General features: G+C 45.4%; 2 protein-coding genes across 6 annotated transcripts; both read right to left on the bottom strand.

The window, feature by feature from the left end:
- Positions 1–826: 826 nt before the first annotated feature.
- Positions 827–15,334, bottom strand: LOC134071580 (hyccin 2). Of its 3 annotated transcripts, none has more exons than XM_062528353.1 (12): positions 15,074–15,334; positions 12,151–12,254; positions 11,892–11,951; positions 11,360–11,464; positions 10,412–10,591; positions 9,854–9,934; positions 8,028–8,143; positions 7,274–7,369; positions 6,441–6,557; positions 5,626–5,713; positions 4,898–5,054; positions 827–2,516 (listed from the first exon to the last, which is right to left on the bottom strand). In XM_062528353.1, exons 3-12 carry the CDS (start codon positions 11,940–11,942, stop codon positions 1,888–1,890), a joined length of 1,620 nt encoding a protein of 539 aa, XP_062384337.1. In that variant the 5' UTR covers positions 11,943–11,951; positions 12,151–12,254; positions 15,074–15,334; the 3' UTR covers positions 827–1,887. The 3 variants fall into 3 exon arrangements, with proteins under 3 accessions (XP_062384337.1, XP_062384339.1, XP_062384338.1); XM_062528355.1 differs by having other exon boundaries at positions 4,904–5,054; XM_062528354.1 differs by having other exon boundaries at positions 12,151–12,251.
- Positions 15,335–15,779: 445 nt separating this feature from the next.
- Positions 15,780–21,360, bottom strand: zgc:162816 (uncharacterized protein LOC571260 homolog). Of its 3 annotated transcripts, none has more exons than XM_062527711.1 (8): positions 21,299–21,360; positions 20,923–21,082; positions 18,962–19,242; positions 18,531–18,711; positions 17,968–18,089; positions 17,033–17,222; positions 16,634–16,739; positions 15,780–16,425 (listed from the first exon to the last, which is right to left on the bottom strand). In XM_062527711.1, the coding sequence occupies exons 2-8, from the start codon at positions 21,066–21,068 to the stop codon at positions 16,336–16,338; spliced, it is 1,116 nt and encodes a 371-aa protein (XP_062383695.1). In that variant the 5' UTR covers positions 21,069–21,082; positions 21,299–21,360; the 3' UTR covers positions 15,780–16,335. The 3 variants fall into 3 exon arrangements, with proteins under 3 accessions (XP_062383695.1, XP_062383694.1, XP_062383692.1); XM_062527710.1 differs by lacking the exon at positions 21,299–21,360 and adding an exon at positions 21,263–21,270; XM_062527708.1 differs by lacking the exon at positions 21,299–21,360 and having other exon boundaries at positions 20,923–21,205.
- Between the last annotated feature and the right edge of the window lie 106 nt (positions 21,361–21,466).

The raw sequence follows: 21,466 nt of genomic DNA, 5'->3' as shown, positions 1-21,466 counted from the left end.
AGACAAAAGGCTACAGTTTAAAGTTTAAACTAGCCTGTGTAAACCTCAGATAATTTCAGAATTTTACAACACGTGAATGAATAGCCGTCAAAAGTTGTTGTTAGCTGTAGGCTAGAAGATGGCACAAGTGTTTGTCACAACAAATTACAAGATGCAGTGGGCTATGCATTCATAGACGAGTGATAAAAAAAAAGATTTGCGCTCAAAAGTGTTATGCCGCTCATCCCACACATTTGGTTGATTCAACGGAGAACCATTCCTGTGGGAGTCGTCAAATCTAGCTAGGTTTAGGCTATTTGTGTTCGCAGTCACTCTGAGATATGCGTGGCAGTGGCACCCGATATCAAATACTCATGCTGAATGAGCGCGTCGCCTGTGCGCATAGGCCAACTCGATTGGAATTTTTTTTTTTTTTTATGCGTTCTACAGAGAAGGGAGACTAGCGGCTACGGTTTGGAATGACAGGGAGAAAACATGACAGAGTAATACGGCGAATATCACTATACATAATATATTTATTTATTTATTTATTGAAGACGCTAGTTAAGGCGGCAGCCCTGTGTTGTTAAGGCGGCCGCCTTAGCAGGAAAGCGCTGCGGGAAACCCTGCTTTTGATCCCAGCATGGAGGCCCAGGAGCCCGCAGGTCATGAACTTGGTAAAATGGTAAATGGACTGAATCTATATAGTGCTTTTCCACTCCTACGAACATGAAAAGTGCTTTACAACTACATGCCCCAATTTCATTTATACCAATGGCAGAGGCTGACATGCAAGGTGCCAACCTCCAGGAGTTTGTTCCTGACCATATCAAAACTGAAGCCATAATTTCCATTAACAGCACAATATTTATTCAACAATAATAGGTATGTCATCTCTGTACAGGCATTATAGATAGATTTTTTTCATTTCTCTGTCCTTCTATTGTACAATAATCATTTACACAAATGTACACACTTTAAAATATAAATTTGTTCCAATGTACAGCATCAGTGAGAAAGAATATGTAGACATCACAAAGTATTTTCTTTCGCTCTCTCTCTCTCTCTCTCTCTCTCTCTCTCTCTCTCTCTCATTCAAACAGTGTGACTGACTGTTACATTAACCTATGGTACGTCAACAGCACAGGCAACAGGTATGAACTCTATCCGTGGTTCTGGAAGCAGCTTTGCTTAATATGCATTCAGCAGTAGAACACAGACTCTTTGGATTTCTATACAGTAACAACAACCACTCCCTAATCAAAACCGCGTCACTCGGCTGACGTGATTGTCGCTCTTCCAACTGATTGTCCAGACATGGAGCAATGACAGCGGGTGTAGGAACTGCACGCCGAACACCATGATATTATGGCACAAAAAAAGATCATTTCATTCCAGGTGCGCATCCACAAAGGTCCACAAGGGGGTGACATTGAGCAAAAAACATTTTCTCCACAAATAAGCTGATGCATAATTGTGTTTTAGCCTAAAGCGTAGTAGACCGTACGCAACAAACGGCGAAACATGCTGATACACATGCACAGAGAACGCAGATACACACACTCACACAAATGCACTTACGCACACAACAAGCACCCACACATACGAATATGCACACGCACCACAAGCAAAGATCACAGTGATACATGCTATTATACATGCACCTGTCCATACACACACACACACACACACACACACACACACACACACACACACACGCACACACATGGCCACATACATATATGGCCATACACACACACACACACACACACACACACACACACACACATACACACACAAACAAACAAACAAACACAAACATACACACACACACACACACACAGACACACACACACACACACACACACACACACACACACACACACCCAAACACAGTCCTCGGCTCCTCTACACTTGTGATATGATTTGCATGTTGAAGCTGGAGGAGCGCGAGCGGGACTCTTTGGAGAGGGGGCTCGCCGAGGAGAAGCGGCTTCCCGGGGAGAGCCGGTCCCGACTCCTGGTGCCGCGGCTCAGCCGGTCCTCCTGCAGGCTGATGGCCGACAGGCAGTGGGGGCGGTCGGCCGCGCTCAGGCTCCCCAGCGACGCGCTGGGGCCCGTGGAGCCGTTGAAGCCGCCGCAGTCCAGCGACTTGCTGGACGAGGTGCTGGCAGTCCGGATGAGCGGCGCCCCGAACGGCATCACGTAGCGGGGGTCCAGGTAGCGCTGCGGAGGGCTGGGCTCCGGGGTGCGGGGCGAGTGGGCGTGCGGGGAGGAGGAGGAGGGGCTCGCCGGGGCCTTGGTCGGAGACGGAGGAGGAGGGGACTGGTGGCGCTGGTGGAAGCGCCGCAGCGCCGCCCTGGTGTCGGACGCCAGGTCGCGCAGCCTCCCCGCCGGGCCCTCGCGCTCCCGGGGCGGACGGGGGGCGGCGCCCGCCGCGTCCTTCTTCACACTGGGCTGGCTGCTGCTCGACGCCCCCGAGGAGAAACCCTCGTCCGGGTCAAAGGAGTCCTCTCCACAACTTACACCATCAGCATCTACAGACAGAGAGAGAGAGAGAAGAGAAACAGAGAGAGAAGACAGAGATAGAGTGAGATAGATGAAGAGCGAGATAGATAGATAGAGAGATAGAGAGAGAGAGAGAGAGAGAGAGAGTTGGGAGATTAGATCAGGTTAGGTGTTAAATAGGCAGATTATAAATAGGCCAGATAGAGCGTTCATAAAGTTGGAGATAGAGAGAGAATGAGAACAGAGGCTGGAGAGGACCTAAAGATAGAGAGATACGGGGTGATGGATTGGAGGAAACACTAGAGACCTCACCCTCAGTCTAGGGACCACAACCTGAACCACAACACTACAACACAAGTACAACAAATACATTGCAACAAATGCTGAGGGAGGCCAAACAAGACAACCATATACAGTATCCAGTATCGTTATTAATACCCAGGCTTATTAGATGAACTTCAATGTCTCTTTACCCAACACTTCAAGACACCAAAATCATAGGATTCGATAGCCACACGTGGACACTACAATCCAGATAACCACATGATGATGATCACCTGCCATGATGAAGACCTGATCAAATTAGTTTGGTTTCAAGTCTAGGCATCAAGTCCAGTGGACACATTAAAATGCCTTTTGGGTGGACGGTGGACAAGACAAATAAGGCCACACGGTTAACTAATGAACAGAGGAGAGTTCCAAAAAAACAGGAAGAGCAAACAGACGTGTCTCCGTTCAGACTTGTTTGGGTGTGAGGAAGGGAGGGCACAACTAGAGCAGCGAAAACTAGCGGGGGGGGGGGACCTACAACCCATCTCACATGGCAACGCAAAGGTACATATAGGGTGCCTCCTCAGGCCTCGATCCTCACTGATCTACATAAAGAATGATGGGGCGACAACAATGGGATAGTCTATCCAGTGTTAGTTATAAATCAGTGGGGACGCCCCTCGAGGATCGAGCATCGAGGATCGAGGAGAGATGTTGAGAGGCACCCAATGTCTCAAACCCAGATTCTACATCTATGGGGAAGGAGGTTGGGGAGGGTCAATACCAAGCAACACTGTTTCCACAAGCCTGCTCTAGTGCCTACCCTCGCGCAGCGTTAGGTGGATGGTGTACTTTGAGCGCACGCGTGGCACTGCTTGGGATGGGGGCTGCCGAGTGGGGCCCGCTGGCTTGGGGTTCAGGTAGGCGCTCAAATCGACATCGCTCGAGTAGTCAAAGCCATCTGAGGGGGAGGTGGAGGTGGGGGGGGCGGGCAGGAGACAGTGAGCATGCGCAGGGAGAGCAGAGGAACACCCCCCCCCCGAAAGTCTGGAGGGGGTTCTGATAGAACTTTTCTCGAGGTCACAGAGTACTGTCAGCACGAAAAAACAAAACAAATTGCTTTTAAAAATGCCCCCAGAGTGTAGCACATTAGCTGCCTGACTGCTCTAGCGGCAGCAAGGTAACGTTTTTTTCTTTTCTCGCAGTGCCAGTACTCACTGACCTCCAGAAACAGAGATCTGTGAAACATTTTTCAGAATTTTCATTTGACATAAGTGAACTAATATAGCATTCAATGATGGTCAAAGGGGAGCAAAGCTTTAGACAAGGCAGCTCCAGAAGGGATAATTTCCATTGACAAGAAACAAAGTTTGGTGAGTGATTTTACAAAAACTTCCATCCTCAGAGAAGCTTTATGAACACGAATTGGAAGCTACTGGCAATGAATAGAAAGAACAGCAAAAAAAGAAAATGAATTGTTAGCTTACAAATAATGTTTAGAGGAAGGAGGGTAAAGTCCTTTTATGTTTCATCTCCAATTCAGTAGGAATATGTTGCCCCCTCAACTGATCCTTTGTGTTAACATCCCCCTGGGGTCATTGCAGAGGTGAAATTGCAGGGGTGACCAGGACAAATATGGAAGGATTTTACGCTTCCTGACTATGAACTTTTTCCAGCTCCATTTTTGGTGATACTGGCATATCAAACCTTACTCAGTGTTTGTGTTGTGGGCCAGCATGCCTGGTTACATCTATGGCTCTTCTAATCATGAAGGAGATTGTAATGTGGGACACAGGTCAAATATTAGTGAAATCAGACAATGGAGCCCTAAAAAAGGAGAAAACACTTGGCAGCATCCTCGATTTTGTGGACCAGTGTTTGAGAACACTTGTGCTCGGTTATCGAAATGCTAACATCTAGTTTGGCTCCAATCAAGCAGGGAGAGTATCCAAATCTATACAACACTTGTTTAAGAAAGCACACTTCCAGTGATAGATGCCAGGAAAGCTTCAGAAGACACACAGCTATTTCCCACTGCTAGAGGCTACGCAAACAGACAATTACTCCATTAGCGCCATCTGTGATTGCGGGGGCGGCGGGTGAGCGATTCAGAGTGGGGTCGGGGGGAGGAAGTGCCTACCAGTACCTTCTCTCTTCCACCGGAGGCGGCGGATAGAGGCTGCCGTCACCGCCGTCTGAGAGACACGCCTTCCTGTCGGGGTCACCTCCACCGGCAGAAGCTTCCGGGCCCCGTCCGGAGGCTGAGGCGGCAAGGACCGCTTCATCGAGTTGGCCAGCTACAAAGGTCAAAAAGTCAAGAAGGAAATTGTGATTCAAAATGGATAGCCATCATGTTTTCAGAACATATGGTCAATCAGCAGAAGTGCTGATTGAAACCATGACAACTGATGAAAGAAGGTATCTGTAACAGGCATTGCTGTCTCTAATCTAAAACAAATCTGAACATCATTCGAAAAAGAACAATGAAAATGCCAAAGACACAAATCAGTAAAAGCTCAACTCTACATACTGCAGCACTGCACAATTAATAATGAAAGATGAGGAACAGACTCGGTCAGGAGGCAGCTGAAGCTCATCAGCTGATTTGTGAACAGCCCTGATTCACTGACTGCATGCCAGTTTGAGGCTATGACTGATCCACAGTCAGCCAATACAGTACCTGGGAACCTACTTCTGTCCTAATGCCACCACCCTCATAAACAGCTGGACAATACCTATACCATACTGTACACAAATTCTTAGTTCTTCTGACAATTACTGTATTACATGTTGCTTCACAAATACAAATACTGGATTATATGCACACCCCACATTTATAAAAGTTGAAAGGTAGTACTGTAGCCTTACCAGTAGAGGCCTGGCGTATAGGTCCAGCTGCGCTCGGTACAAAATGTCCTCCAGGGCCTCGTATCCCAGGTCCCATTCCCCATTATAGCTGCGGAGAGCAACAAAGAGGAAGAGTTTACTTCATGACAAGGGGCCTGGAAGTAAATAAAACCAGTGGCTGCAGAGAACAGCGCTAATGTGACCCAGAGAGAGACTATGGCATTCATCTGGAGAACAATTCTTCTAGCAGGATCATAAAACAATGCTGAGATAGTTTGAATATTTTCAATAAATAAATAAAGGAATCTGTACATTATTCAATGGAAAATGTACTCATGGTAGATACAATGATAGTATATAGTGTCAATGTACAGTGTGCACTGCATTAAAAAAATGACATTGAATTATTTGCATACAAGCTAAACCAGCTGAATGAAATTATACAACTGCACATCTTCAAAGCAACTCGGTTGATGCAATGAGCTGATGTATTAGAAAGCTGCTGCCCATTTCCTGAGTATGAGATAAAAATCTCAGAGGGCCATGCAAATGACTCACTGTGGACAGCACTGGCCTGCGTTGGGACATTGAATAACTACAGTGAACTGTTCTGAGTTCAGGACAGAATAATACATGGGCCGTTAATGTCCTGCCCATCCGCTAAATTATTCACACGTTGATTAAGTCCATGTGTTCGTCCTGATTCATTTGCCACAAGTCCTGAATCAATGGGTCAGGCTAAAAACGCTTCTCCTCTTTTTCTCCATCTCTCTCTAAAAAAACCCCCCATCACACTGCCCCCCTCTGGACAAGACGTGTAACAGCGGGCCACTCACATGGCGTGGTAGACGGCGGTCAGCATCTGCACCATGAACTCTGCGTCCAGCCGCACGCGGTGACAGGGCTCTCTCCAGGCCTTCAGCTGCTGCCGGGGATAGCCGCACACACACAGCCTGCCAATCAACATCAGCGCACCGGAGTGGTTAGATCACAAGGCTGGCATCAATCCATTGGACTTAATATGATTTGACGTGAGGGATCTGCTTGTTTGGGGGAAATAAAACACATACGAGCTCAAACAAACAGAGGGATAAAAAGAAGACTATCCGAAATAGACAGGGAGGGAGATGTAATTGGAAAAAAAGGCTCCCCGTCAAATTCACAGACAACTGTTTCATACAAACACTTCTGGAAGACAGAGGACAGAGAGGTGGGTCTTTACTAGGGATTCAACGGTACAGTGTCCCCACGGTTTGGTATGTAAAAAGGTTTTTGGGCCACGATAACAGTATGGTTTCAGTATTTTACTATAAAACAAAAACAGATTTAAGCAATGAACAATATTTTGCCTAATCATGGGTTTCATCAGGTCCCTTTCCACAGGTGTATCAAATCAAGCACAACGATTTTGGACGCAGACTGCATGGTGCTTGATTAATACACCTGTGGAAAGGGACCTGATGAAACCCATGAATAGACATAAAAGGCAGTGCGACTGACTCTGCCTAGGTTCTTTACGTGTGGCTTTAACCAAATGATTCAAAGTGCCCCAGCACTACTTCAGGATCTACTACAGGAGAGCTCTTTAGATGAATGTCTGTATCTGTTCTACATCCACTGAAAGGTCAAGAACATAACAACCCTCCTCCGGGCACATGTGGCCGCGTACCTCGAGCTCATCCTGCAAGCTGATTGGTGGGAGGACGCGGGCATGAAGACCACGGCCGAGTTGTAGCAGAGCATGAGGAAGCACAGCACCTCGAATCTGCAAATAGAACCCACATGAGAACGTAGAATTAGAAGCTCAGATTATAACATAGAACTGGGAACTCAGAGCTATACGAATCCACAGAGTGACACCACTAACACAAATGCGTCTCAGAAACAGAACACAGCAACCTAAGAAAACAACAATAGGCAAAAAAATGTGCCGAGCCTCCTACGCAGAGCCTGTTCTATTTTTACAGATGGCTGAACAAAAAAAACCCTTCACACACACACACACACACACACACACACACACACACACACACACCACAGCCAAGAGTCTGTGCTGTTCTCCTTCTAAAAATGCCTCCATTCACCATGCAGAGCAGACAGACCATTTGTTACAGTGAAGCACACTGTGTGCAGAACATGCTATTATTTCTCCACACTCTCCTCCGCACGTATGTGTCTGCATTTGGAGGACACTGTGACCAACTCTCAAGGAGAACTCAACCATTTCCCTCCTACTGACTGACAAAGACAATAACAATAAGGGGCACCACATGATAGAACAAAACAGAATTGTCTCCTTGAAAATCAAGGTGAGCAGTACAATGCATTGTGCAAAAATAGGCATAGGAACACATAAAAGCAGTGTCTCTCTAGAGAGAGGTCAGCAGCACACATGACAACACATGACAGCAGCGACTGTGCACCTGTTCTGGGAGGTGAAGGTCTCTCTCTGGGGGTGGAGGCCGCTGTAGACCACTCGGAGCAGGTCGTGCTGGCACAAGGCTCCCTCCGTCAGGGCCATGGAGCCCAGGCTGGATGGCTGCGGGGGAAAACCAAGCAAGGTTAAAAAACAACAACAACAACAGCCATCTTTTTCTTCCAGAAAAAATCCATAAGCAATTCACAGGGTCAAGGAAAGTGTTCAAATCTCTCCAGGAACTTTTGTCACAGGGGGAAAAAACAAACCAAATGTAAAAAAACAACTATAGAGAAGGAGGCAAACTGAAGTCTGCTATGATTTCAGACTGCACTCAGTTCTCTGAAGAAAAGGGGACACTGCAGTTTTACATCAAACCCAGTTCCTAAAATTCATCAAATGAATAAAGTATCTGTCAGCTGATTTGGGAACAGCCCTGGTTCACTGACTGCATGCCAGTTTGAGGCTATGACTGATCCACAGTCAGCCAATACAGTACCTGGGAACCTACTTCCCTCCTACTGCCACCACCCTCATAAACAGCTGGACAATACCTATACCATACACACATATTCTTAGTTCTTCTCACAATTACTGTATTACATGTTGCTTCACAAATACAAATACTGTATTATACTCACACATTACATTTAATTCCTACACATTAAGCACATTGTCATGTCTTGTGTCTACCACATTGGAAATATATTGAATATATTATATTATATCATTTATGTAATATGTCTGCATAGAATATATCCATTGTCTTGTTTGTTTAATATTGTCTTGTGCATGAAATATATACTGTAGCAAGTACATTGTCTATATAATTTAATTGTTTACATATCTTCATTGTCTATATATTGCACTGCTAGAGTGACACCAATGGCTGGATTCCTTATTACATTTATCTATATTATATTTCATTTAAAAAACGACTAACAGATGTCAATTATATGATTACGATTGCCATTCTTCCCTGGAATTCCTATAACTTAATGCATACTGCATGGCCCAGCTCCTTAGCCACTATGCTGCCTTGTGTGTGTGAGAAGAACACAGTTGACCAATAAAAGCCGATTCTTATTCCAACCAGAGGAAAGATTGTAAACAGGAGGAAGCTACCGTAGTGTCATCTCTGCTGTGTCGGGACTCGGGAATGAGCTAAAGCAGCGGCCCCTGTGATTTGATTGGACCCACTCAGTCAGCCTGTTTTGCTTCCCTCTCCTTCATTAAATAAAGGCTCGGTGATGGGCTCATATGGTGGTGAGCTCATTCAGGAAGCCAAAGCTCAGCTACTTGCTCCTAGACATCAATGGCTAACAGAATTAGATCTATTCAAGAATGTACCACTGCTATTTCTTATGGACGATTTGAACCGCAACCCCATTGCAGAAATGCACTTCATAATGAACACAGAAATTAGAGTAACAAAGGATATATTATCCTATAATACAGGAGATCTCGATATAACATTTGATATCTTTATTATTCAAGTTGTGGTCCTTTTTTTTCAAACAAAATGTTGTTCCAAGAGAATGGAATTGGAATTCTGAGTCAACACTAGAGGCAGTGAAAGACTCTAATTCGGTCTTATCCAGTGGAAGACATCTTCCTTCTCCATACATGGCGTGACAGTGCTGACTAATACCGAACAAGTAAAAAAAAAAAAAAAATGCACTGTCATCTATGCCTTATGAACTTCTTTTTAAGATACTTCAGCCAAAGTCACTGAAATAAATTATTGAAAGTCATCAACAGAAAGGCGGCCATTAAAAATGCACAGCAGACAGACGCTGTAATGGCTGATCATGCGTCTCTGTCCCGACTCACCTCGTGGTAGATGGAAGGCTTTGAAAGGGAGGGGATGGTGAAAGAGAGGATCTTACTGTTACCCTCTTTATCCACAATCTCCTGCAGGGAGGTGATAGGAGGAGAGATAATTAATCCACTATACCCCCCATCACACGCGAGCGCGCACACACACACACACACACACGCGCGCGCGCGCGGACACCCATAGCCATATGCCACACATGCACTCATGCAAAGCAGCAGATAAACAATCTAAACACAAAGAGCTGTTAATCACTCAGGCGCATGCTCTCTCTCACACACACACACACACACAAACAAACACGCACAAACAAACACACACATACGCACACACACACAAACACACAGACACAAACAAACACACACACACACACACACACACACACACACGACAAAACACACAACACACACACAACACACACACACACGACAACACAAACACACACACACACACGACACAACACACAACACACACACACACGACAACACAAACACACACACACACACGACACAACACACAACACACACACACACACACACTTCTGGGTGTCCTACCAAGTTGTAGATGCCCAGGAGCAGTGCCTCAATGCAGCCCGTGTTGTAGCGCTCCCTGCTGGTGGCATGGCAGAGGTACACGTTGATGAGCTCTGGCAGGAACTGCAGGGTGAAGCGGCGCAGGCGGTCCTCAGTGGTGCGGTACAGCTCAAACAACTGGTGGCACACCGGAGCCAACAGCTACAGCCCAGAGAGAAGGAGAGAGAGAGAGAGAGAGAAAGAGAAGAGAGAGAGAGAAGAGAGAGAGAAGAGAGAAGAGAGAGAGAGAGAGAGTGTGAGAGAGAGAGAGAGGGGGAAAGAGTGTCTTGAATGACAGAAACTCGTGAACCAGCACAGCACAGCAACATAGCCAGGAAAAGTCACACAGCAAACATTTCACAAACATTACCAACATTTCCTGACAGTTAACCATTGATCAGCAAAATGTCTTCAGGTATGAGGTTAATACAATGGCAATATATGCATTTATTTTCTTGACTATTGTTTTTGATTAAAAGCACAATCTGATTGTGATTTATTGGGCTAATATTGGGCTCTGCAGTTACAGTAATACACAGGTGTGGCTAATACATGTTTATGCTTTTTCTAATTGGCATAAAACACAATGCCGCGGTTTATACACAGTCTGGCTAATACACAGGAAAATACTGTGCACTCCTTACATAACAGGCCAGGAAGCAAAACACCAACTCAGCCCCGGGCCCTGAGTCAGCAACGTGCCAAGCTCTCTAATTACTGATCCAATTGTTCTTGATTGGCTAATCAAGACAAAAGACCCACGATTCTGATTGTCCAAGGGACCTCTACTTTTGGCAGCGCCCCAAACGGAATCAGAATCAAGTCCTTCTGTGCCATGTGTCCTGAGGGCAGCACAACCCCATAGAGGGGAAATGGTGGACCTACTGGGCGGAAAGCTCATTGGTGTTTACGGAATGGGCCTACTAGTACCTCACTGCTGGGGTGAGCCTGGATGATCCTGTACAGGGCTGGGACCAGGGATCTCTTCAGGTGGAGACTGCCCGCATACCGCGGGATTTGGACATCAGGTAATGTCTGCTTGGCGTGAGAGACCGAAAAAGTGAATGAGTACAGGGGGAAATATAAAAGGGAGAGAGAGGCTTGAAGGTGTTTTAAGCCCTCAACGTCGTCTTCCAGGCAGCGCTGCCACTGTCGACTTAAAGGCACCTAATCCTAACCCTAACCTTAACCCATGCCTAACCCTCACTTTAACCCATGCCACACTCTAGCGCCTTCCAGGCAGCGCTGCCTTGAAGACAACGTTGGGGGCTTAAAATCACCGAGACACGAGAGAAAGAGAGAGAGAAGGCAAAAAAGACAGGAAGAAGGTTAGGGAGAGCAGTTAATGTGCAGCACATGTGTGTGAAACTGGCAGTGTAGTGTGTGTGTATGTGTGTGTGTGTGTGTGTGTGTGTGTGTGTGTGTGGAAGTGGATGTGTGCTTTGCAGAAAGATGGTCTCACCTTGAACTCGGAGAGCCATTCCTCCACCACACCACGCTCTGTATTGAGCATGTTCCACCCCTGTCAAAGAGCGCGCGAAATATCAAAACACATGACGGGGCAAAGAGAGAGTGAAAAAGACAAAGATAGAGACAGAAAGAGAGAGAAAGAGAGAGAGTGAGAGAGAGATAGAGAGAGAGAGTGAGAGAGAAATCAGTGCACATATTTCAGCAGCAGAAGCTCCTCTGACAGGCCATGCCAAGCAGGCTTACCGCCTCACCTCCGTGTGTGTTTGACTTTAGTTGTCCACTGCGAGAAAGGGCCGTTTTTCCATGGCTGCGGTCACACAGGGGTCAGCCACTGACAGTCAGTACTGGAAACCTACTGGTGGCACACACACACACAGACACACACACACACAAACAATGATGTCCTGGAGTGAAACGCGTTGCAGGCCCTTGCAGATTATACAACTGCCCTTCAACCGTGATTAGTGCAGAGTAAGTGTGTGTGTGAGTGACTGGAGTGAGCGAGCGAGTGACAGAGAGGGAGATGAACATAGAGAGAGAGAGAGAGAGAGAGAGAGAGAGAGAGAGAGAGAGAGATTCTTCATGTCACATCCAGAAGCTTTCGTTTAGCCGGTCAGGTGCGTGTGACACAGGAAAAACCTCCTCTCCGTGAACTTGAGTGTACTCAAGAGTGTGCTTTGTTTACAGTGCTGTGCCAACCAGCCACCGGAGTGTGCTCTCCATGTGTGTGAACGTCTGTCTGTCTTTGAGTGTGTATGTGTGTGTGTGTGTGTGTGTGTGTGTGTGTGTGTGTGTCATGCAGATAAGTCTGACCAGTCAAAACCGGCTGATAGCAGCGTGGAAGAGATTTAGCAATGAGATTTGAATTGTTTTATTTATTTATTTTTCGCTCCTCAAAAATAACGGACTCTTCCGCAAACCACATGGCGTGTGCCGAGAGCAACACAGAGAGCACACAACACACACACACACACAACACAAGCGCGCGCCCCGCAAAAATCTCACAACCTCGCCGTAGGGTCATGCTTGACCACGTGACGTCGTAGTGGTGGTGGCTAGAGGGTCATGACAAACTCTCCGCGCGGCTGATTGACAGCCAAGAAAATTGGATAAGTGCCATTTAACTCGATAAGCCAAGGACCCTGCGAGAGAGACCATAGTCATGAAGGAGCTACTCTTCAGCAAGACATTTCCCTGATGTTTTTGGATCAGACAAGCATGGGAGCCTCCACATCCACCCCAGCGATTCCGTAAGGAGCTTAGCAACTCCTGTGCCAGATAATTAAGTGTATACAGTACCTCAACCATGGCATTACAAGCCGGGCTTAAAATAGATTTTGCTAAAAAGAGCTTAGGGGAGGCAGACAGAGAGCGGGTGAGAAAGAGAAATAGAGATAGAGATAGAGAGAGAGAGAGAGAGAGAGAGAGAGAGAGAGAGAGAGAGAGAGAGAGAGAGAGAGAGAGAGGGAGAGGGTGGCACAGACGCTGTAAGGGCGATTGAGGGATAAACAAGGGGAAAAGAGACAGATCTGGGTGGTGGAGAGAAGCCATTGGCCAGGATCATCTGGAGTTTTCAAGCATGTCCACATCTCCCTCGTCTGTGTGAGTTTGTCCCACACACACACACACACACACACACACACACATACACACACACACACAACCGAGACAAGGGCAGCAGATACATGAGCAAATTGCTGCCACTCTGTCTGTGTTTGTCTGTCCCTCACACACACACACACACACACACACAATCGAGACAACGGCAGCAGCAGATATATGAGCAAACTGCTGCCACTCTGTCTGTGTGTGTGTCTGTCCCTCACACTCACTCACACAACCGGGGCCACGGCAGGAGATACATGAGCAATCCGCTGCCAGGCTTGTGCGTGCACCGTCAGCATCTCTGGGGACAGAACTAATGAAGAAACTCAATAACTAACCAACTTCACTCCAGTCCGGACCGTTCTCACTCGATCAACCCTGCATTAGCCTCTGGGTTAGATGTCTGCCCCAATCTGCAGAGTGTAGTCAGTGCATAGATCGACTGACTGTGCATATAAGCCCTTGGCCAGGTTCACGATCAGGCTAATTGGAGATAACAACAGATGATGATTTACTCCTTTGGTGAGGGCTATGACAAGGCCAAAGCGTCAAACTCACAAGAGTGCTGTCACCCACCAAGAAGGAGTCGGCCACAATAAGTCCGGCGTCCCTCCTGGACTTCTGCACGGCGGCTCGACTGGCCGCTTGGGCCGCCCGCTCTCGGCGTCTGGCCACGCGAGGGAGTTGGGTGGCAAAGGGAAGGGACAGGTTGGAGGCTTAGGGATGAGAATGCTTCTCAGGCAAAGTGCCAGCCGGGGTGTGTTGTGTGTCCTTCAAGCTCAAGGCTCCCGAGCCCCGGCGCCCATGAAAGCACTCCCTTACAGAGGCTCAGCGCCATTACAGTACAAGCGTCTCTCTCTGTGTGTGTGTGTGACTGTGTGTGTGTGTGTGGTGTGGTGTGTGTGTGTGTGTGTGTGTGTGTGTTTGGGGGTGGGGGGTGGGTAATACAAAATAACTTGCTTACATGCACACTGTTAAAATAAAGCTCGCAACTGAAGGAATTAAGAAACCAATATAGCACATCAACAACATTCTTACAACGTTTCAGCATCACAATCTCTGCTGTAATAAAGCATTACGCAAATAATACATAATACAACTTATCTCACAGATTCACACAAGGCTGTCACTGAGTACTCTTCAGCCAACACCCCCCAAATCCATAGAGTACAGTAAGCAACAATTGATAAGTCAATAAACACTGACAGGTTCAAAACAAGTGGTCGCCACAAACCTGTGGGTGATTGCATTTGGATGAATTGTAGTTAAACATTCTTGCTATTGAGGACCAAAACACAAACTGATATTCCACTCTCTTTCGTACAGTATTTCCACGAACGTTATTCATAACTGACCATTTCATGACTTAATGTGCACAATTTGACGGCTATCACTCCACAAATAATTGCGGGTCGGTTGACATCATCATCCTAAAAAGGACTTTCGACGTTTGTTCATACAGCTTGCCTGCATCAGAAATGGCATGACGTAGACGTATTCTGTCCGTAAGATGTTTTCTCAGGTGATGATATATTTATCATTACATCATCTCCCCTCAATAATACATACCCATGCGATGTGACCTCCCAGTGCTGCAAGAATGCTAACGGAGAGCTGGGGTGAGCGTGCTATCCCTGCGGCTATCGCTGGAGTCCTTGAACGAACCTACAATGTGTGCTGCAAGACGGACAGCTTTAAGCGATATGATCCACACCACGACAATCGCGACGCCCAGGATAAGCATTCCTCTGGAGCACGACTCGTGTGATTACAAAAAACTGCAGCTCTCTCCGGGCCGACATAGAGTCATTTCACGGTTCTCCTTTCACTGTTGACATCTCTCTTCCTGCCAACTTGCTGCCTGGCTGCCGTGCGCACTGCGCCGCTATTGGATGGTCACGACGAGAGCTCGGTGAGAGCAACTCAATTGGTCAGGTAAACAGGTGACCCGACGAAGCTCCAGCTCACATAAGCGCTGTCTCACTGGTGAGCCATACCAATGATTCGGGACAGCATTGGGTTTCCCCCAAACATTCACCATACCTAGAAGTTAACAACACATCATCCAGAAATCGTACGCATTAGGGCAGGAGGAGGACGTTTAATGCCCAAATAAAAGGGATGTTACAATGTGAATATTACAGCCTTGTCTGTACAATTTACATGACATAAGCTTATTGGCACTACCAATCTGCCAGGCCACTGATATTATAATGAGCTTATTTTCATTATCAGTTGGTAGCCTACTGTCTGAAGGAGAACTGTAATAAAAATGAAATATGTTTTCAGTGTTATGAATATTCCCTTTAATGCAATGATAAACAAAATCAACAACACTTTTTTCACTTAATTTGCTTACATGACTGTTGCTTATTTCTTCTTATATCTGATAACCGAGGTGAATTCACCAAATAGTAGGCTACATTTATACTTCATAGTGTCTGTTCTCATCCAAGCATCTCTTAGCACCAGTTTACCAACAGGGCTTATGCTGCCATCTGGTGACAATTTCTGCAGTTGGCAGAAATGGGTGGCCCATAACATTTCTACAAAATCAACATTAAATCATAACACATTTTGAAAATTTGTGATCATGTTTTTGTGCGTAGTGTTAATATAGTGTAGTGATTGTGTAGTATATGTTTATAAGACTTTTATGTCTTAATATGTGTTCTCATGGCACATTTCAGAAAGGCCAAGCCAAAACCACGATCGGCGCTTTCAAGTCATAATACCAGTTCATTTGTGAAGACATAATCCCTAGCTGGCTGCTTCACAGAAATAATTTTTACTATGATAATCCCAGAGTCTTTCATGTGACAGCATCAACATCACCACCCTCGTGTAGGAGTCCATGTCCCCACTATCTTTCCGTTGGAATGAACGTAATACTTGGGATGCATCATAGCAGTGGCACAGGCCTGTCAATGACAGCAGCAAACACACATTCACTCAGACATTAAGGCTTGCAGCACAGCATATTTGCTTTCAGAAATGATATTCTGCTATGCCACAATTACTGTATGTCATTATTGAGTGACAATTATAGAATGAAGTCTTGCCATGACTGGCACTAGCCAATTCATAGACAAGTACTGTACCTTTTACATAATCCTGTTGGGTACTTACATGGTAAGGCATCAGAGAAAGCATAGAGCCGATGGGATATTTAGTGAAATCTAACTTCCCAGATATGGCTTCTATTCGCCCATGCTCCTGAGTCATAGACAGCAGTCTGTAACACATAAAAAAAGAAAGATACTAACATGTGGGAGAGATTGTGTGAGTGAAAGAATGAATGCATGAATGCATGAATGCATGAATGAATGAATCTAAATCTAAAGCATCTAATATATTATAATGTAATTATTATTATTATTTGCAATTCCATCTATTATATGGAAACTATACGCAACTATAGAAATAGGAACATTTTATAAAGCACCCTTCAATAATAACACTGACATAACATGCCAATAACCCAGTCAGCTTTCAGTATAAATCATCTTGATTTGGGACAGTGCTTACTTCAGCTCTGGATGGCCCTCGATGACCGCATAACCTGTGGAGAGTTTGCCACCTCCGTCGTGGCTAAGGGCTGTCCAGCCGCAGTCGACCAGGAGCTGGTTCCTGTGAGGGTAGTGACCTATGACCCTGGTCAGCACTCGCACCGCCACATCCTTCAGGCTGCAAGAGCCAATCAGAGACTGCTGTACGTCTGTGGACCAATGCAAACAGTTCAATGGTGGTATCATTTTTGTCAGGAATTAGCTACATAATTGTGCATGGAGAATAATCACAGCATTCCAGTCCTTTAAATACATTTGGGGAGTTAGTTTTGACACTTGAGCATACAGACTTTCATCGGCTTCCCTATGTCACCTTCGTGCCAGATGTTTACTTCCTTCCTATGTTTCACAACATTATTAGGCTTGCTCAAATATTACATCAATAACTCTATTCTCATAATGTATGACAGCATGAGGCCAACATGGCTATTCCTAACCTTAAAAGGTGCTATGGGGAATATTTTTCAATTTAAAACATAAAAAAATCACCTAGATACGGAATATGAAGGTGAAACATCAAAAGTGAAGTTAGGATGCAAATCAGCTAGTGTTGGCGTGGCTTTTTTCTTGTAATACCACATTGCACCACTTGTGGCACTACATCAAACACAATACAGGTTGTTGGAAGAGTGCCAATTGGCTGTGTGTAACGTAAATTAAATTCTACAGAATTCTATAGCTCTTTTAAAGGTTGAAGTGATTCAAACAAAACAATAGGCGTAACAACTCACACATAATTATCTAACCCTGACTCTAGAACAATGAGGGAGCAGATATGTAATTAAACATTAAGACTACAGCTTTTCGCTGAGCTCAGCCTTTGCTAGAGATATGAATCAAGAAGATGAAGAACCACTGCATGGCACTGAAGTGGTGACCACAGATGACACTGACCGTAAAAGACATAATTCCCAGGATGCACCTCACTCAGCATTGCCATGTCCGGGACGGGGCAGCTGCAGGAGGGGGTGGAGCCAATGCTGGACTTTACCCCATGGATCCCGGCTGCCTTAAGCCTGGAAGAGGTCAAAGGTTTTAGGTAACGTCCGTCCAGGATATTTAGCCTTGGCCAGCAACTGAACCTGAGCGTTAAGAGCAACAGGTGGGGCCTGCATAGGAGATCTGCTATGATTCCATGTCCCATGTGAAGACTCACAGTGTAACAATATTAGGATGACTTACATTCAATCAAATTTGGTAAATACATCACTGCAGTTTAAAAGGCTGTTCAATACTTGTACAATACAGTACTATGTACTATATAGCCTACTATATACTACAGACTATTTCTGTTCATTCTAACCATACAACAACACACAAAGGTGGTGGTGGGCAATGTACATGATGCACTAACTAAAAAAAACAGCTTATTCTCTTATTCTTATTCTAAATGACTGGTTTGGAGGCGTGAATGCATTTCAGGTAGGCCTATGCTCCACAGGAGCTTACTGACTTACTTATCCATGAACTGCAGCGTGATTGTGGTGGTTTCCTGAGCGACCGCCTTAATCGGCTCCTCCCCTTGGCAACCGTAGGTGTTCCCACAGTGGGCATAGACCCCAGTCAGCTCCACTCCCGTTGTCTCGGCGATGTCCTTAGCCAGCTGTAAAGCTTTAGGCTCGGAGTACGGGATGCCAGCTAGAGGATGTGATTTGTCCGTTAATATAGGCACACATTTGTTTTCTGCCTGTTGTATCATTAGGTATTTCAATTTAGGCTGGGGATAACATTTCAGACTTGCTACTGAATGTCATAAAATACTGAATGTAATATTTTCAATTAAATAGAAGGATTATGCTGAAAGTCTGGCCAACAATCCTCTATTGCTAAATCACTCCACCAAATTGTGTCTCCTACCCATAATCAATTGCCCGTTTCTAGTCTTCACCTCGGCCATTGTCACAGTCCAGCTTCATCCACACATGCCATGCTTTGCCCTTTCGCAGTGGCCGTTTCTTAAGCTCCTCCAGGGCGGCGCTGTTGTCCACCAGGACGTGGAAGAGGGACAGCCGCTCGGCCAGCTGAGCGCAGCGTTCCACCTTGTCGAAAGGTAGGGGGTAGGCGTACAGGATGTCGTCGTAGCCGTGGTCGGCGTAAAAAGACGCCTCGGCCAGAGTGGACACCACGATGCAGCGTCGCGCTCCGCCTGTCATGATGTCTGCACATTCTCTATAGGGACACAAAACAAAGGAGTGGACAGTGTGTTAGTTCATACGGTTTCTCCAGTTTAACACTATGGAGTCTAAAGAGAAGGATTCTGCTGCTAGTCTCCATGTAAGAAACCAGAAAAGTTGTAAAAGTAATGAAGCGTTTGCTATTCCTTTGAGGGCATCCTAGAAATGTGAAAGTAACACAATGCATTGTTGTCTTAAAATGCCATGCTTCAAACTCATTTTGATGTTACACTGACATACAGAGAATGGAATCTTTAAAACTGCTGACGCATGCCTGGAATGGCAGGTATTATTGGACAGTGTCTACATAATTTTTTGTGGATTCTGTGTCACAAATTAATCCATCACAAAATTATGTCAGTTTTGACACTAAATGGTTACCTATACGTTTGCACTATGTTTTGTAAAGGATGTGGTCCATATCATGTCTATCTTCACTTTTTTTTGCCATTTTCTTGTACAATTACTTTACGAGAACAAATCTGGTGAAGAACGTTTTTGTGTGTGACCCTTTTTAGACCATCACCAAATCCAGAAGTGCTGATGCTCCACATTCTAGAGGATAGATGGATTGCTCGCAAAATGAGAGTTTTCAGCCAAATTTAATTAAAGGGCTTCTCTGATGCCATTAATTCATTAGTTTAGAATGATCTAACACAATGTGAATGTACCATTTAATCATGGGTGATGGTGGCATTGCCTACATTTATGACCGACATTTCAATGATTTCAATGAAACCCTAGCCTGACGAGCCAGACCCACATCAAGATGTAGGGTCTGGACACTCACCGTAGACAGGGCTCAATCGGAGGGGTGGGATAAACAGTTGTCTTTCAAATTCCCTCCCCGCAATAGGATAACGCTAAACGAATCATCTTCTTGTTTTCAAGTAGCAGGATGCGTAACCTTCCCTCTCCACGCAATAGGATAACGCTAAATGAATCATCTTCTTGTTTTCAAATAACAGGATGCGTTACCGTCGCAACTTCTGGTCGCATGTCAGTCACCATTATGTTAAGCCCACCCACTGACTCTATACATTAAGACTGTGTCTAAGCTGTGATTGGCCCGCTTTTATTTTCCATTTCTCAGCTCCTTAGCTCTACGGAGCGTTGCTAGACTGCCCCGCCAGCCAAATTACATTTGCTGCCGCTAGGGGCGTCTAGATTTCTAGGCTAATGAAACCCATGAATAGGACTTCCTGCTTTCAATGATGTAAAATGATGATGTTCACATCATTGAAAGCAGGAAGTCCAACATTGAAATCCGTATTTCTCCCATCTCAAGGCAAACTGAGGGAATGATTCACGACCATTCAAAAACATGACTGGTTTTCTAAAGATACAAAGCTTAATGCTAATCAGTGAAGTGTCCCTTGAAGGATCAGTTCCTTTCAGACATAATGCAGGCTAATGTTGCTCTGCATTACAATGTATGTCCTGGTTTCACCTCTTTTATCCATCCATGGCCATGGATATAGTTCAGGAATGCATTATGTATTTGGTGGGCCCTATTTAAATAGATCAAGCTGTCACGATTGGGATATTGCTGGCTATTGTGTGAGTTTACAACATCCCAAAATGCATATTAATATGAATGTGAAGAAAAATACTTGAAGGATGATTCCAATGCACGTCTGACCTCTTAAAACTGGTCTGGTGTGTGTGTCCTTACGCTGTTTTATGCGTTTTCATGTGAGGGCGCAGCTGCACTCCGAGCTTCTCAAATCGTCCCAGCATCACACTGGCGTTCCTCTTTACCGTGTCCAGGTCAACTATGAAAACTGGAGTGCACAGGTCTTTCGTGAACTCAGCATCCATCTTTTCACTGTAGCCTAAACAGCGCAAAATAAAATAGATTGAGAGAACATTTGGAAACTTTGTAGCAAAGATCATAGAGCGCTCCGCTCTAGAATCTTTGCGTTGTCGTTACAGAGAAACTTTACAGTAAAGCTATAGTTAGTCTAGTCACCTACTATAAAAAAAACTGTGCATTGTCGCTATAGGCTACATACCGATGCAATTGTATAAAGAAGAAATAACGCAGATACCGGTAGTCAACAGCCTACCCAAGTCGACCCAGGTCAAACTCCAGTATTTTAAATAATTTGGCTTCGGCTTGTATACGCTCACCGTCCTGTGACTACGGAACGTCTAAAAGCTCAAAACAGTGAAAACATTGCACAGCATTGGATGAATCGGAGGGCGTTTTTGCGGTT

The sequence above is a fragment of the Sardina pilchardus genome, chromosome 23 (genome assembly GCF_963854185.1).
Source record: "Sardina pilchardus chromosome 23, fSarPil1.1, whole genome shotgun sequence".
NCBI lineage: Eukaryota > Metazoa > Chordata > Actinopteri > Clupeiformes > Clupeidae > Sardina > Sardina pilchardus.
This window is presented reverse-complemented; position numbering and strand designations above follow the sequence as displayed.

Excerpts from the sequence above, each read along its gene's own strand:
- zgc:162816 (XM_062527708.1), bottom strand. The coding sequence starts at position 21,143 with ATGATCTTTGCTACAAAGTTTCCAAATGTTCTCTCAATCTATTTTATT. Across the intron at positions 18,712-18,961 it reads GGACTGTGACAATGGCCGAG|CTGGCATCCCGTACTCCGAG; the intron begins GTGAAGACTAGA and ends CACATCCTCTAG. Across the intron at positions 16,740-17,032 it reads GAGGGCCATCCAGAGCTGAA|ACTGCTGTCTATGACTCAGG; the intron begins GTAAGCACTGTC and ends TATGTGTTACAG.
- LOC134071580 (XM_062528353.1), bottom strand. The coding sequence starts at position 11,942 with ATGCTCAATACAGAGCGTGGTGTGGTGGAGGAATGGCTCTCCGAGTTC. Across the intron at positions 10,592-11,359 it reads AGGCTCACCCCAGCAGTGAG|CTGTTGGCTCCGGTGTGCCA; the intron begins GTACTAGTAGGC and ends TCTGGGCTGTAG. Across the intron at positions 9,935-10,411 it reads TCCTGGGCATCTACAACTTG|GAGATTGTGGATAAAGAGGG; the intron begins GTAGGACACCCA and ends ACCTCCCTGCAG.